The following is a 17,656-nucleotide window of genomic DNA, read 5'->3' as shown; positions in this document are numbered from 1 at the left end:
GGGGTGAAGACAGGGCCCGGTGGTTAAGAGCACTGGCTGCTCTTCCAGAGGACCCAGGTTTGATTCCCAGCACCCACACTATGGCTGTAATGCCGGTTCCAGGGGACCTGATGCCCTCTTCTGACCTCTGTGGGCACCAGATACCCACATGGTGCACAGACATACATAGAGACAAAACACTCATACACAGAAGATAAAATAAATCTTTAAAAACAAAACAAACAAAACCCAACCAAAACAAAGTCCAAAGACTACAGAACCAGAATAGAAACCTTCAGAGCCAGTATGTTGTTTCACTGGGTGAACTGGCCTGACTTTAAGGTGCCAGCTTCAGGATGTCCCCTGTGGGGCTCACTGCTGGATACTGGTGGATGCCGAGAAAAGTGAGGGAACCTGGCCTTGAGTAGTAACGGGCAGGAGCTTGTAGGAAAGACCCAGCCCATATGGATGAGTATGGAGGGCGGGCCTTTAAACATTAAGGAGTTAGGAAGGCTGAAATAAACTCTGTGAAGGAGATTAGAACCCAGAACTTGTAGATTTTACTAGGTACTGATGGGTGAAGAAACAGGTATCCATCCACACATAAGTTTTCAAGTTTGTCCACCGAAAGGCTACAGCAGCAGTGATAGTAGTGAGTGCTGGGTGGCCATGAGCTCAGCCCAGCATCGCCCTCAACTCTAAAATCATTCTTCTTTAAAGTAACCGAGGTGTCTGTGGGGAAATGGTTGATCCCAGGACTGGAGCATTCAGGATGGCACCCTGTGGTCCCAGAAATGTAACAAAGTATTCCGAGGAGCATGAAGATCATGTCAGGACACTAGAGCTTGCCTGAAAGTACCCAGGAGCCCTGCAGATACAAAGTAGGGAGCAGTGTTGCCTACTGATAGGAACAAATGGGATGATCAAAGTACCTGACAGATGGAATGTCAATCAACTGTGAACACAATGGTAGAGCGACAAAATGGCGTTTGGCAATAAGCGATTCAAATAAGAATCATTAATGGATGCTAACACTAGAGCATAAAGTTTGAAAAAGAGAAGATTACCAGTCTCAAAGTTGTCCACCCCCCCATACTTATTCCTCCTTAGTAAGTACCTGTGGGGCTCATTTCACTGAGGATATCAAAACACCACGTGGGGGGGGGAAGGCATACGTTAATTCCTTAGTATAAATACGATGAAGACAGCAGCCAACTGCTGGTGATGCACACCTTTAATCCCAGCACTCGGGAGGCAGAGTCAGGAAGATCTCTGAGTTCGAGGCCAGCCTGGTTTATAGAGTTCCAGGACAGCCAGGGCTACACAGAGAAACCCTGTCTTGAAAAACAAAACAAAACAAAACAAAAAAACCACCAACAACAAAGAAGACAGCATGCCCAATTGTTAAACTTTAGCATGACTAGTAATGGGGGAAACTGACCCATGTACTTCCTGACATCATATAGAGAATAGCTTTTCTGAATCCAATCACTACTAAATATCCCACAAACCATAGTGAGGCTCATTATATAAAGTAATTGGCCTGCACTCTTCAAATTGGCCTGTGAGAGAGAGAAACCAAGGAGGGAAAATAAAGGGAATTTAGGTACATACATAACTCTGGTCAATAGGAGGAGTTATTAAAAGAGTCCTTGAAAAACCAATGGCAGCTATATCCTTGGGATTGCCTGTGAGGTATTCACCATCACGGTTGCTTTCCCACCTCTGGAGAAGTCAAAGACAGTCGAAAAGAGGTCCCAGAAGTTCATCTGGCAGAAGTCAGACCAATAAATCAAAGTTAGGTGCGGCTGACAGAAACCCAGAGGTACTGGCAGCAGGGTGTCAGAAGATTGAAGGGCCAGATCCTGATGCCCAGCATTGGTTATAGGACAGGAAAACCAGGCACATGCCCTCCAGTGGCTTAGAGGTCCACAGCATCAGGATCTGGAAGAGTTCCAGATGTGAGCAACTCTGGCTGTGCTGGGATCACTCCGTGTTTCCTCTAGGAGCTCAAGACCAGCGCGGAAACAGCAGCACAGCTGACTGTCAGCGCTACTGAACATTGGCGAGGAAACTGAAAAAACGTGGAACTCACAGGCATGTTTTACTTGTGCTTAGAAAAAAAAAGACTGCAAGAAAATAGCAACATCTGGATAGGGCTCGTGGATGAAATGGTAGCGTTTTATCAGTGTTCATCTCCTGAGAGAAGTGATGTGTGGTAAGGAACACACTGTTTTTTCGTCTTTATTTATTCAAAAATACACACTGAAAGGCCAGTGTGGTGACATAGGTGTGTCTGTAACCCCAGTACCTGGGAAGTGGAGGCAGTGATGGAGTCCCTGCTGCTACTGCAAAAGACCTAGGTTCTGTTCCCAGCACCCATATGAGGCCACTAATAACCACTTGCTAACTCTAGTTTCAGGGGATTGGATGCTTTCTCCCGGCTTCAGTGGGCACTGCATACATATTGAAATCATTATAATTTTAGATATACATGCCTAGAGCCCGCAGAGGCCAGAAGAGCACCAAATCCCCTGGGATTGGCATTTATTATTATTAGTGGTTTTTTTGAGGCAGGGTTTTTCTGTAGTTTTGGAGCCTGTCCTGGAACTAGCTCTTGTAGACCAGGCTGGCCTCGAACTCACAGAGATCTGCCTGCCTCTGCCTCCCGAGTGTTGGGATTAAAGGTGTGCGCCACCACCGCCTGGTGGGACTGGAATTACCCTTACCTCATCACCTTTACCGAAGTTCTGTTTCAAATATTTTGATTTGGGGTAGTTTCTCAAAATATAACTGAAGTGGCTTAAGAGAAAGACTAAAAACAGAAAAAGTTCAACCTTTTGCTGAACCTGCTCGGCTGGGCACGTGCACATTTTCCTTCCTTTTCTAGCTCCCCTGCATCTTCACTCACTCACCCCCTTACTCACCAACATGGTGAAAACAAACCACAGAAAGATTTGAAAAATAAATCTAGAAGAGTTTAGTCTCCCCCAAACCTATCTGCCTCTCAATGAATCCGTGCTTACTACTGACACCCTTAGCCGCAAGTGACGATCAGTTCAATACTTTAAAGGGAAACCAGGGTCAGACACTATGTCTCACCTTTCACGGCTGTAACATGATGGAAGTCAATCTTCTCATGCTAGAGTCCTATCAGGTGCCATTCCTGGAGCAGACTGGATGTATTATCCCTAGGCAAAGTAAACAGACCGAGGAACTGAATTCTTTCAGAGCCGGTCTTGCTGTGGAACCCAGACTGGCTTCAGATTGTGACTCCGCTTCAGCCTCCGCAGGCTAGGAAACTAAGGGTGGGCCCTGTGCTTGACTCTCCACAGCTGGACTCCAAACCAGCCCATCATTAGCCAACCTTGTGCCTCTCAAACAACCCTTCCTAGTCCACAGCTTTGTTCATTCAACACTGTGCTGGACTAGATAAATTGTACGCAGACCTTTCTAGACACTGCACTGTAAGATTTGAAGTAATACGTTTCAATAGCCCTCCTTTCCTATTTATTAAGAGTGGGCTTTAGCAGAAACTGATCAACTGACTCCAAATTTTACATGGGAAGGCAAAGAACTGCAAACAGACGAAGAAAGTCCTGAAGGGAAACAGACTAGAGGAGTCAAATGTCTGGACCTCACAGCTTACAAACACGGAGTCACCCAGATGGTGTAAACACTGGCACAAAATACAGCGAGCAATGAAACAGACCCGGGTGAGCAGACACAAACTTGGATTTGGTCAACTGATTTCCAACAAGGCAAAATAATTTGATAAGAAATTCAACAAATGATATCAGGCCAAGTGGACATCCACGTGCAGAAAATGAAATTAGATGCTTACCTCATAATTCAACAATGGCTAAAAAAGTGAACAAAGACAAAACAAAAACCTACTTGTAATAATGAAACTCTAACTATTAAGAAAAAATAAGACTATCTTTGCAACTTGGGTGATGCTTCTTAAGGATGGTTTATAAAAGCAAAATGGCTTAGCAGGTAAAGTACTAGTCCCCAAGCCTGCCCACCTTAGTTTGATCCCAGGAAGAGAACAGAGTCCTACAAGTCCTCTGACCTCCACACATGTTATGGCAATTGTCCACCTGCTCCCATCACAAATAAATTAAAACATTCAAAATAAGAGATTGATTTTTAAGAATGACACCAATAATGCAGGTAATTGAAAAGAGTAAAAAAATGGACCTCAAAATTATAAATTTTGTTTCAAATCACATGACCAATAAAGTGAAGACAAGCCACAGAAATATTTACCACTTATATATAAGTATCTATATAACATACAAGCTTCTAACAATGAAAAAGACAGTTTACAAATGGACAAAGGAGTTGGGAGACATTACTCCAAAGACATATAAACACCCAATAAGCACAAGAAACACAGCATGCTCAACATCATTGTTTATTAACGAAATACAAAGCAAAACCTCCAGGCAATACCTCCTCACATGCTAGGGATGGTAACAATAGAAGATAGAGTTAAGAATACATGTGATCAAAACAGAACCCTTACACGTATGCCAGTGAGAACAACACAAAATGGCACAACTACTTCAAAAGACAGTCCGTAGTTCCTTATATGGTTACCCAGAGTTACCATATGGTCCAGCAAGCCAATTCTTAAGCATACACACAAGAAAATTTGAAATACAAATGTTTATATTTTTAAAAATCTTGCACAAGAGTGTTCAAAGCAACACTTTATATAGCAGCCAAAAACTAGGAACCACTCAACGTACACCAACTGATGAACATGACATCCAAACAACGGAGCAGCATATAACCGTAAAATGGATACTGAAAGTGTACACCTATAATAATCCTAGCATTCTAGAAGCAGGAGGATTATGAGTTTGAAACCAGCATGAGCTATACAATGGAAGACCATGTCTCAAAGCAAACAAAAATGATGCTACTACATTAATGAATCTTGAAAAACAAGGGTTAAGTGAAATGAAAGAAGACACAAAAGGCCACATGCCGCATGATTCTTTTTTATGAAATGTCCAGCAGAGACAAACTGATGATTGACTGGGGAGAAGAGAAATGAGGTGCAAATGGTTATTGGGTTTCTTTCTGGAATGATAAAAAGTATTCTGGAATTATACAGTAGTGGTTGGACATTCTGGATACACCAAAATCAGTGAACTGTGTATTTTAAGAGTTAGTATTTTATGATATGTAAACTGCACAAACACAAAAATAGGGGAACAAGTCACCTTATAAAACTGTTTTCTTCACTATTGTTGCAGGTCAACTACTGAGTCACAAAAATATAGAAATAACTGCAACAATACTTGACATGGATAACTGCACTGCAACAAATGCAACAAGCAACCCCTACCCTCCAGTCCTGGGCCTCACACATGCTAGGCAAGTGTTCTTCCACTGAGCTGTACCGCCAGGCCCTCTTCTCCTCCCTCTGAGCAGGGTCTTATGTTGTCCAAGCTGGCCCTCAACCAAGTCTGAATGAAGCAATGCAACTACAGGCACATGCCATCATGGCCAGACAGAATTTCTTTTTAAGAAAACTGTTTGTGGTTATCAGCTGACAGCTCACATGCTCTATTTATTCTCACTTCTCAAAGCTTCTCTGTATTCATGATCTATCTCACTATTGTCTTTCTTACGTAGCTGAGGCTGTGATGAAGGTCTCCATTTCGGGAACCTTGGGATACTGTCATCTAGACACAGGCAGAAGTGCTGTTCTCTGAAGGCATTATGCAGAACAGCCATGTTCAAGCACTGCTTTTAAAATTTAATTCCTGTTCACAGGACAGCAGAAAGGCTAGGCAAGAAATAATTTTAGGTATAGCTATTACCATGTAATAGGTATAGCCAGCAACTTTATACCATGTAATAACTGCAGGTTATCTTCCCCTGGGATAGAAACAGAATATGGGCTTCCTCTATATCGTAATGGGAAAGCCAGGAATGTTTCATGACTGGTAAAAAAAAGGCACAATCTTTACCTATCTCTAAACACTATTTTGTACATCTCGTTTTCAGTATCAAAAGCTACAAAACTGGCTTCAGTGCTGTAACCCACAACACATGAAACTGTCAGCACATGAAACTGAATAACTGGTGGATTCTAGTCTGACAGTGGACCGCTGGGTTAAACAAGACTGAGACTTCTCTAAATGCTACTGTGCAGAGGAGAGGGCTTAAAGCTTCAGCGAGCATCAAGGACTGCCTTGATTATGCTGCCTTCTAAGAAATAAAGCAACAGGCTACAATGGGACAACATGGTTCATTGTTCAAGTGAATGGAGTTGCATATTTTCAGTTTTTACTCTTAAGCAGGATTCTTTGTACAACATCAAGGGTGGCAATTACCCCAGTTAAGTACTATTTCTGTAGTAATAGCATAAAATCCAACCCCTATTTACATAAACTTAGAAAACAAGCTAAGAAAGGAAAACATTTATACCCTTTAATTAAATTACACTGTTACCTTATAAAATTGTGAGGGTCAACATTTGTTCTTTAAAAACAGAGCTTTGGATAGTTTCAAATACAGCTGCTTGGTCAACAGTTAAAATGTGTCTAAACAAAATATATGCAGAACTGGGAACACACCAGGCTTTCTTTTTGCTGGTTTTGAGACAGGGTCTCAATATGTAGGCTCAGGCTGGCCTCTAATTCACAATCCTCCTACACCAGCTCCCTGAGTGCTGTTGGGATTACAGGTATACATACCACACTCAGCTTCAAGGCTTTCTTTTAGATGACATTTATTTTATTCAAATGATGAGGTTATAAATTCAAATTGAACAACAAAAAAATCTTCATACACAAGAAATGGGAGAAATAAACATTTATTCTAAACTAAACATGTGTGCTGCTTCACACAGGATGAAGGTAGAAGGCAGAGACTCCGTGTGGAGGCAACTGCATATCAGAATTCAAAAAGGAGGAACAGCACAGCTCACTATTTTTTTAAAAATGTTTCGCCAGTTTCTTGTTTGTGTTTGCATCTTTTATAGCACGTTTTTCTATGTAATTCTCCCTTTTCGTTCCAGAAAACATAAGAAACTGTCTGCATGAATGCATCCATACCAGTTTCTGTAAGGACATGAACTGCTCCACTAGGTTGCACTGTTTGCTTGTTTTTCTCAAGTAATGAACCCTTTGGAGCAAGGGCTCTGCAAAGGAAATCAACACCTTCAGTTCTGAGCCTGTCTCTTCGTGAGGCCTCTAGCATTCCGCAAGGCAGAGAATTTACAAAATGGGTTTTATTTACATTTTCTTTCTTCCTTTTTTTATTCAGTACTGGGAATCAAACCCAGGACCTTGCACATGCTAGGCAAGAGCTTTACCACTGAGCTACACCCCAGGCTCTTGATTCATATTTTTCAAAGTCTAATACATGCTCACGTTTTCTGGCAGATTCTTTTTGTATGTTACAAAACAAGACAGTTTAGCCTCAGATGAGAATCCTTTCTTCCTGAGAAAGGTCAAGCAGACACTTCCTGACATCATGTCCTTTACACAATGGCATACTGTTCATATAAAAGGTCTCGTATCCTATAAAAGTCTTGACAAAGGCAGCCTTCTAACCCGATGCGTCCAGTTTCTGTCTAGAAAAATAGTTTAAAAAGTTCTTTAGTATAGCTCCCATTCATCAACATTCAGAAACAATAAACAGCATCTATAACATGGCCCACTTTATGACTGCTCAGGAAATGGGTGCCCTGACTCTGGAATATAGACACAGTGTTGTAGTAATGAGTTTTTATAGACACATAAATGTCAGAGGATTCAAATTATAAAAATTTACTTATAAAATTTGTGCCACATATCTGAATCACTGCTATAAGCCTTTAAGGCCATCATTATGAATATAAATGGCTGGTTTTCAGTTTTATGAAATTATAAGAACTACAGAATTAATGTGTTTCAGAAGCACATACATGTTCAATGCAGCCCTCATGAAAAATAAACTTACTCTGCGGACTGCTACTTGATTGTTGCAGACAAGTACGCCCCCTACAAATTCGGCTTGAATCCCCTCCCGCAAAAGAACTTGCTTGAAGTCAGATAGTCTTGGCTCATTCATAAAAACGGACTGATGTCCAGGAACCTTGAACAAAGTCAGAGGGGAGAGATTAGCTTCAGTAAAACAGTAGGCACAGCGTGTGTTGGATAAAATGGGACACAGCATGATCTCTGAGACATTTTCATTATTCCCTCGAGTCCTCTGACAGTTCACGTCAAGACCAAGTTACATTCCAAGTTTGTCACTTTACCATTACAAAGCCCTTCACATTTTCTGATGTTTCACAATTTTATTAGTCATGCCTCCTAATAACAGAGACTCGAGGTAATATTACGCTCTTCACCTACCCACTTGCTGGAGGGGTCAACTAGAGTGTCAAGAGGCAGAACTGCACTGAAACCTCATTTCCAGGTCCCCAGTCCCCTGCCTGGTTCAGAGTCTAAGTCCTCCCTAATCCCAGTTCCACATTCCCTCCTCCTCAGAGTGACTGCAATGGTGCTACAGGCTGAGAACCAGAAAGGCAAGTGTTTTTGCCTACTCTGAAAGTGCTTTGAAGAGCACTATAGCTTTAGTACAGAGAAAATCTCCTTATTCCTCCTCCTCCCAACTTCAAGAGTCGTGCTAGATCAGAAGCCAGAAGGGGCCGTGTCTCTCTCTCTCTCTCAACTCCATGGTGTGCTAAAGACTTCACTTGACAAGTCTGTAGGACTCTTCAATATTAATATTGCTCTATTTTATTGCCTGGGAGCTTTTCTAATTAACTAGGTCCCTCTTGAGAACATGTACCTCCTAGGCTAGCATTAAAGCTGCACTCAATGGCAGATGTTTAACTGCATCGAAACCAAGCTGATTGGAATGGAACTGAGAAGACAGAAAAATGGCATTGTTAGAAAACTCCCATCTCATCACTGGAGGGCCTCACAATCAGACTCTGGAGTTCAAAATCCATACTGAAAACACAAATCACAAACAACTGCATCAGCAGCTAGGGGAGGGTAATATGGCACACATGAAATGAAAGCAGAAAGGAGGGCCAGGGTATGAAGGAGAAGAGAAAGGGAGAATTGATGTAAAAATTCTGTTTAAAAATAAATAATAAAACATAATACTATATATTCTACTTAAAATGTTTAATAACTAAAAACAAGATTTGGTAAAGGTTCCCTCTAAATTATCATCCTCTAGCTCCAAAGACTGAGACATATGTCCTGGGTAGTGCTTTGTAAGAACTCCACACTGGCCCCCACAATATTTAAGCAGCTCAAGCCACAATGGGGAGCTAGCAGGCAGACAAATGGAGACAGTTGGACTGGGGATGTAGCTCAGTGGCAGAGCACATGGCTAGCATGTGTGAGGCCCCATCAATCCCAGACCACTAAACAGCGAGACAGAGAAAGCAGAGGCTTCTCACCTCATGAGGCGGCAAAGGCTCCAGGGTGGGGATGATCTCAGTCTCTTCACCCAATTCCTTGTCATCATCTCCGAACAGACTCTTCATGGCCTTCTGCTGGGCTATGGCACTGGAATCTGAAGGGCCATCCACCTGCATTTCCGAGTCTTCTCCATCATCCTTGAGCTCTCCTTCTTCCAGAATAACTCCTGTGTCCACTTTGGAAACTCTCATGTCTAAGACGCCATCTATCCAAGCTAACTCGGCATCTTTGGCTTTACAAAACTGAAGGGAGCTGACAAGCGAGTCCTTTAATCTGACCTAGAGCCGCAAAGGGAGGGGAGGAACAAAACCCACAGCGTTTATGTTAACAAGTCAAACACAGTCTTTGCCATTTTCTAACTCTGAAAACCCCTCTCCTCAGATGTCAACCTTCACAGTGACATAATTATCTGTGAGGGCCTGGGGATCCTTGGCCACTTTCCAAAACAAGGTTCTCAATCTGACTGCACAATAGAACCACAGGGAGTCCCCACTCCCACCCCGATACTAACACTGCAGTGTTACCTCTAGTATTTCTAGTGTAATTATTGAAATTAAGATTGGAGCATCTATGTCTGCTGCCTTAGAGGTAAAATTACATGGAATTAATTAAAATTACTCTCTTTCTCTTACTAATCCAGAAAATCTTTCTGCCTGGCAAGTTCTAACTTCTCCCAGATAGAGACATCTAAAGACATCACACCTACCTTCAACAGTCACTATCTCCCACAACCAGATAAGACTATCTCTCTTCTAACTAGCCATTTTCTGTATCTGTCTCTATTTCTTTCAATTAGGAGAACAACTGTGGCATCTGTTGAGTTCCTTAAACATTTTCCTTGAGGCCGGGTATGGTTGAACATGCCTATAATCCCAGCAGCACTTGGGAAGTTGGGGCAGGAGAATTGAGCCTGAGAGTAGCATGGGCTACACAGCCAGAACCTGTCATTCATGAATGAATGTCTCTCTCATTTTGAGAACACTTATCATTCCCTCACATGGGTACTTTGGCCAACGTTGTCTATCTAACTGGAAGACTCTTTCCCGACTCTGCACTGACAAACTAGCTAAGCATCCAATAAGAGCCCGTTTAGTTATCATTTCTTCCAGAAAGCCTTTCCAAACTTCCAAACTCGAGTAGGATCTCTCTTCTAGCACCTTGCACACTGTCAAAGGAGGAAGAGTAAAGGGAATTAGACTGGTTTAAACATCCCAACCATGGAACTGTTAGGGTGGAGCGCTGTATCTCATGCACCATATTCCGAATGCACCTGAGCTAGCACATAGTACAACAGCAATGTCTACTTCTTCATATTTACCTGGTAGATATGCGTTTCGCTTGTGGCATCAACTGTTTCGTGTAGCTTTGGCATGTATACTTTAATATCTTTCCCACCAAATGCACGGCAGCACTCAGCCAGATCCTGACTGGCCTCTGGTGGGCCATGGACAATGATCAACTGCCGTGGTTTCATCTGATTGATGATCTTTTTAATGGAGTCTCCGTCAGAGCGTCCTTCGTAGTCTATGTAAGTAACCCTGGCTCTGTAATTAGACATCATTAATTATCCAAGCTCACTTTCTTGGTAAGCAATACTAAAACTAAGCTTTTATCATCAGGAGAGAAATGCACATAACTTATGAAGGGGGAATTGTGAAATGCATGTTACAGTATGTATCCCAAAAAGCCCTGTCCAAGAATATATACAAAAGATATCACTGGACAAAAAGATCATTTGTTCTCTGGTGATTCAAATTCTAAAATAATCACCTCTTGGCAGTATTAACTTTATTATGCAGGAAAGGGTTTCTTAATTACTTCCGGTCCTGAAACATTTTCTACCCCCAAGCATTAAATGTCTAAGTCAAGGAGGACATTTCATGAAATAAGCAGCAACACAGAAGAATTAGCTTCTCAGCTGCACCGTTCTCCCACCTGCTACCAGACTTATTAAAAAGGCCGGAAATAAAGTCTCTTCATATAAATGTACAATTTAATGTTCAGCTCCTCCCCATCCTACCACTAAGCCAATTACTTCAGTATTCAAGGATCATCAATGAGAATATCACCATACTTAACAGGCCTTTTCACAGAAAAGGGAATTTTAAAAGCATGAACTGCTAGAGGCCCTGCTGAAATCTCACTTTTGAAACAATGTACATTATATAACTCAAGGGCTTGAAACTGTATCTTAAACCCTAATCTCCAAACCCCATGAAGGTACTTACTTTATCTCAATAGACTCTGTTGCAGAAACACACTTGGTGGGAACATCAGACAGGTCCTGATCCATGGGCTCATCTCCATTTGTCAAACCAGATTCTAATTTGCTTTTTTCTTCTTCAGTAGCCTGAAGTTCTGGCACTAAGAAATCTTCTGGTCTAAACAAAGAATCTCTAATTAGACATGTGGAAGGCATGCTAACATTATGTAACATATGTAACTGACTAACAGGAGGAATAATTTAAAGACTCTTCATGTATTTTTAAGACTTATGCGTTTAACTCAAAGCTAATTAATATACAATATCAATCATCAGATGATTACATGTATTATGGTTTCATAACCATTGAAGAGTGCTAGTTATTTATTTAGCTGGCAGTACTAAGCACTGAACCTAGGACACCTTGCAAAAGCTAGGCAAGCATGCTATTTCTGAGCTACACCCCCAGCCCAGGAGTACTCTTTAAGGATGCTGTAGACTGCTGAGACCCCTGAACTTGTCAAAAGACAATCTGAATGGCTCTAACAAGCACAAGCACTCTTGAAATCTGGGCCTGCATTTCTTTCTTTCTTCTTTTCTTTTTCTTTCTTTCATTTTCCTTTTTTTCTTTTCTTTCTTTTTCTTTCTTTCTTTTCTTTTCTTTTTTTTTCTTTTTTTGGTGTTTTGAGACAGGGTTTCTTTTGAAGCCCTGGCTGTCCTAGAATTAGCTTTGTTGATTAGGCTGGCCTCGAACTCAAAAGATCCACCTGCCTCTGCCTTCTGAGTGTTGGGGCTAAAGGTGTGTGCTACCACTACCCGATAGCCCTGCATTCTTTTTATAATTATTAGTGTGAATGTATGTATGTGTGACCCAAAACATAGTTCTTCCTGTATTACTGACAAGAGCAAGATACCTGTTTTTACAATTCTCTAACACCGTGTGAACAGCCTTCTAACTTTCTAGTTCATTCTCTCTTGTCTCTGTTCTCTAACAACCAGGTTGTTACAGCTTCTTATTCCCATAGTTAACATCTCCAACTGTAAACCACAGAATAACAATAACAGTAACAACCACTTAAAGCACATTTAGCATGAATCCAGGCTAGAGACCTTAAAAACAAAATCTCACAGGCTGGAGTGTTAACTCAATGATAGTAACTGCGTAGCATGTACAAAGGCCTGGGTTTGATTACTAAAGCCCCCCCCCCCCAAAAAAAAAAACCCTAAGCAAAAACAACAAAAACCTCCTACAACTTCATTTAATTTGTATCCACTTTCTCAGCAAAGTCATGTAGTGTCCAGGGCAGTGGGATGGCTCACTGGGTTAAGAAAGTTGCTGCCCAAATTGATAACCCGAGTTTGTTCTCCAGAACCTACAGTGGAATGAAAGAACTGACTCTTCCAAGTTGTCCTCTGGTCTTCACATGGACATGTATATGAGGTGTGCACACGCACATGGGTGTACACACAACAGTAAGCAGCTAAGCAGCAGACTGGTCACTTTACCAGATGAAACCAAACAAACACCAGCATTGTTTACATTGCCATGTTTTCTCTTGTTTTTTTTTTTTTTAGGGAACTATATAGACTACGGAACTTTCCTAAGTAAGCCCAAGGATGATCTAAGTCTACACCTGCTCAACAGCATTATGAAAGTACTAGGCAAGCGTAAATTACATGCTTGTAATCCTAGCTCCAAAGTGGGATCAATGGACAGAGAGAGAAGGAAGGGGAAACCACAAGAAGAAGCATCAAGCACTGTGCATTCGGCTGAGGCACCTGGCTGTTTTGGGGGAAGCAGAGGGTGAGGGAACCCTCAGAACCTTTTACTCAGATTAGCAGTGTCTTCAAAAGTGCAGTTTGAGCAAGTGATTTCAGTGTTTTTATGGTTCCATCCTTTATCTCATATTCCCTTCTTAGCCAAAAGCATCAGAAGTCATTTCCCAAATAAATACAATCACTAACCAAAGTTCTTTTTCTCCTGTCTTCTCCATAGCATGTCCCTTACTTCTTAATCGGGGGAAAGGATACCTAAATCACCCTTCATGCAACTGAGCAACGAAAATAGACTTTCCTTTCACTACTAACTCTCTAGATGCCCCTCAATGTTTCTATTTTTATGCTTCAAATTAGAAGCCTCCTGTATCTTTCAAGTCAAGGCACTCAGGAGCAAAGCACACGGTTACCAGAGAGACCAAGTCACTGAGTCAAGAGTTTGTTCTGCTCACATACTTGATGATCTCTCCGTATTCATCCCATTTAATTCTTTCTTCTGGGGCAGGAAACATAGGGTAGGATTTTTTGGCCTGTTTGAAGAAGCTGCCTTTGCGACTGCCTTCCCCTTTCATCATGAGGTCGTGCTTTGTCTTATGAGCCGAAGGCTGGTCGATATCTTCCTCCACGTCACTCTCATCGCTGGAGTCGATGTCTGCCCTAGGTTTAAGAACACAGCGGAGTCATACTGTCCCTAAGTCAGTTTGGCTTAATATTTATAAAACTATGAATGAATTACTCACCAGCATTAACCCAAATCATAATAATCAGCATTAGTGGATCAATGTTTTGTAAAAACATAACATTAACTTCTTTAATGAATTGGTATTATTTACCACTAAAAGGATGTTATTTTTGCCATTCAAAAAGTTTAATAAAAGTCATAGAGTCCTAAGAAAATCTCAGTTGTTTCCATTGAAAGTTTGAATCCTACAATGTGTTCTTTGTACACTAAATGCTGACTTAACCTTATGAGTTACTCTTTATGTGAGTCACTCACTCTTTCGATTGCTCAAGTTTCTTAGCAGCTTCTTTCTTTAGTTTCTCTTTTTCCACATATTCTTCAAGTTCTTTCCCTTCAAGCTTCACGCGTTTCCTCAGCTAATGAAAAACAGACAAAAGAAAAGGCAGTGTCAGGAGAGCTGGGTAGCGGGTGTGAGACACATTGCTTCTCTAAAGTGATCTTTCAGTTCTCATCTGAAATTAATCATGTTTCCATGACACAGACTTACATATCTTAATTAGATTAGTACTAAAACCAAGCTATTAGAGAAGAGGAACTTAAATAGAACTGGTTAAAATACACCAGAGACAACTAGGGGAAGGAAGCAGTTAAGCATTTTTATAATTTGAAGTAGAAAAGCCACATAAGCCCCAAAGCCATAAATCATAAGCAAAGAGTGAATAATTATCCAACATGGAGAAAATAAAACATCTTCCTATTTTATATTCCTTGGAACTAAAAGAAAAGGTGAAAATAATTGGCTGTAATATGACAGTCAGAATCTGTTTTCCTAAGAACTTCCCAAATCAAGAAAGAGATTCACATCAAAAAGGACAAAATATTTAAAGGAAATTTAAAAAATAAGAATGATTGTTGACACAGGCAACATAGAACAGTCAATAAAATCTGTTTAATTTACAAGACTGGAAATTACCTGGAGAAGAGACACCTTCTGCTGTTAGCAGATATTAGTAAACTGTTAGAAGACAATTTGCTAACAACTAAAAATAAAAAAAACTATAAATAAAAATGTGCTTCTCTTTTGATGTAATTCTTCCTATTTCTAGGAACTTATTCTACTGAAACAGAGATGTTAAAAGTATATAGCAGTAATGTTTAAAAAAAATAAAAAAACTGGCAAATCCATCAATGTGGAACAACCAAATTAGTAGTTTTCATTCTTTTTTTTTTTTTTTAAAAAAAACACAAGTATTCTTCTTTTTAATTTTTTTTAATTTTATGTGCATTGGTGTTTTGCCATGGGTGTTGGGTTCCCTGACACTGGAGTTACAGACTGTTATGAGATGTCATGTGGGTGCTGGGAACTGAACCAGGGTTCTCTGGAAGAACAGCCAGTGCTCTTAACCACTGGGTCATCTCTCCAGCCCCTAGTTTTCATTCTCTGATCATCAGAGTACCTTAAAAACTAGAGACCCCTTGTGGCTTCCAAGAAGGCCTCATGACCAACGTTCTAACCCCAGAATCCACCGTGGAAGGAGGGATCAACTCCAGGAAGCTATCCTCTGCCTTCTATGTGTGCACCATGTGTATATACAACTCACACATAAACAATTAATTAAAAATATAATCAAAGAACCCCAGGGGTTAGAGAGGTGGCTGAGAACTGATTCCTCTTTCTGGGTCTAGTTCTTAGAACCCACACAGTAGCTTACAACTGTCTGTAATTGCAGTTCCGGGAAATCCAACACCCTCTTCTTGCCTCCATGGGCTTCAGGCATGCATATGGTATAGACATACAAGCAGAAAAAGCATCCACATACATGAAATAATGAAAAGATATTTAATGTAAACAGCCGAGATTTTAAATTGTGTGTACGTATGTATTGGTATATGGGAGGTCATGAAATTAGAAAGGATCATGAAGAAAGGAAGAAGAGATGTGAAAGAAGAAATAGAGACAGCAACGAGTACATTAGGTAAGAGCAGAAGGAGGAACTATTTGGGGGCGGAAGGGAACCGGCAGAGGGGGGAGGGGAAAGGATCAAGAACAAAGTGTACTGGTGCATTTGTACATCAAAATGCCATATTATAACTCACCACATTGCACTGCATGCTAACCTAAAAATTATTAATAATTTTTAAATGCTAAGTCATAACAACTCAATGCAACACATACTCCCCGGTGAATCACAGACAAAACTGGAACAGGTAATTAAAAAGAGCACTGTTGTGCAAACCGGCTAGAGTCGGCAGGGTCAGCAGATTAAATAGTAGCATGGTACACGTGTTTATCTTCTGTTTCCTATGGCTCGTTTCCACATAATACACACTGTGGTACTATCCAAGGTAATGCTGGAATAACTGCAATCTTTCAAATGGTTTAGAAAAAATGTGTGTGTAATTCTTTGTCTGTGTGGATACATGATGTGATACAGCAAACCCAGCTAAAACCTCAAGAACTAGGGCGTTGGAGTATTCACATTATTTTTCCAACTTTTGGCTAAATTTGTAACTATTTCAAAATATAAGTTAAACCAAAATCAAGTGATAAACACTCACAAATGTGGCATCTCACATCTGGCTATCGGCTTACTCAAAACGTGTTTTAAAATAAAAAATTGTTAGCAACTTAGATACCTTGCACAAAAATCAATTTTAATTAAGTATTTAATTCCGAATTTAACATGTACCTCTTATAAAAATGTTCTTAGGGTAATGTAGTGGCTCAAGCCTGTATCTCAGAACCCAGGAGCCTCAGGAGGGAGAAGTTTTAGGCTAGGCTTTAGTACATAGCAAGACTCCGCCTCAAAAAATAAATAATTAAATATTTTCTCCCAGTTCTATATTCCAGTTCTTTCTTTCTTTCTTTTTTTTGGTTTTGTTTTTTTCGAGACAGTGTTTCTCTGTAGCTTTGGAGCCTGTCCTGGAACTAGCTCTTGTAGACCAGGTTGGCTTCGAACTCAAGAGCTCTACCTGTCTCTGCCTCGCGAGTGCTGGGATTAAAGGCGTGCGCCACCACCGCCCGGCCTATATTCCATTTCTGAGCTCTGAAATTAACTGCTATATTTATAAACAGTTTCTGGAACAACCAACTCTAAGATGCATTTCTTCTCCATGTTCACAGTAACACTCCAAATGATACCTTTCCCTAATATAAACCTCCAGTTTGTTCTTTGTTCACCTTTTCTTTTTAAATTACTGATTTTTTTTTGTCCTAAATGAACAAGGCTTAATCTCCTGGGGCACTGCATCCACACGAAGAAGCTAATGTGGCAGATGAGTGGTTTGTATGACCTCGTTCTTACGTCATCATGACAGCGACCAGCATATTCACTGAGGGCCACCAGTGCAGCTGCACTACCCTGGCCACTAGGAAGGTCCCTCTTCTTCTGGAACTTTATTCAGTTTGGTAGCAAAAAGAAGACAACTAACAAGGAACATGTGGTAATGAACACTAAAAAAAAGAATACAAAGTTGTAGCTAACCAAGTAGTTCTTTTAGATTCATAGTAGGGCCCTTTATTTATTTATATTTTTTAATTAATTAACTTATTTATTTATTAAA

General features: G+C 40.7%; 1 protein-coding gene across 2 annotated transcripts in view; it reads right to left on the bottom strand.

Annotated features, from left to right (window-relative positions):
* Nucleotides 1–6,726: 6,726 nt before the first annotated feature.
* Cpsf2 (cleavage and polyadenylation specific factor 2) overlaps nt 6,727–17,656 on the bottom strand; it is a 26,576-nt gene continuing 15,646 nt past the window's right edge. For both annotated transcript variants that reach the window (XM_005343471.3, XM_005343472.3), the window contains exons 9-15: nt 14,408–14,508; nt 13,867–14,067; nt 11,660–11,812; nt 10,750–10,975; nt 9,410–9,709; nt 7,948–8,082; nt 6,727–7,579 (exon numbers count right to left, since the gene is read on the bottom strand). In XM_005343471.3, the coding sequence (XP_005343528.1) occupies nt 7,487–7,579; nt 7,948–8,082; nt 9,410–9,709; nt 10,750–10,975; nt 11,660–11,812; nt 13,867–14,067; nt 14,408–14,508 (1,209 nt within the window). In that variant the 3' untranslated portion in view covers nt 6,727–7,486. The remainder of the gene's footprint in view (nt 7,580–7,947; nt 8,083–9,409; nt 9,710–10,749; nt 10,976–11,659; nt 11,813–13,866; nt 14,068–14,407; nt 14,509–17,656) is intronic.

The sequence above is a fragment of the Microtus ochrogaster genome, chromosome 1 (genome assembly GCF_000317375.1).
Source record: "Microtus ochrogaster isolate Prairie Vole_2 chromosome 1, MicOch1.0, whole genome shotgun sequence".
Classification (NCBI taxonomy): Eukaryota; Metazoa; Chordata; class Mammalia; order Rodentia; family Cricetidae; genus Microtus; species Microtus ochrogaster.
This window is presented reverse-complemented; position numbering and strand designations above follow the sequence as displayed.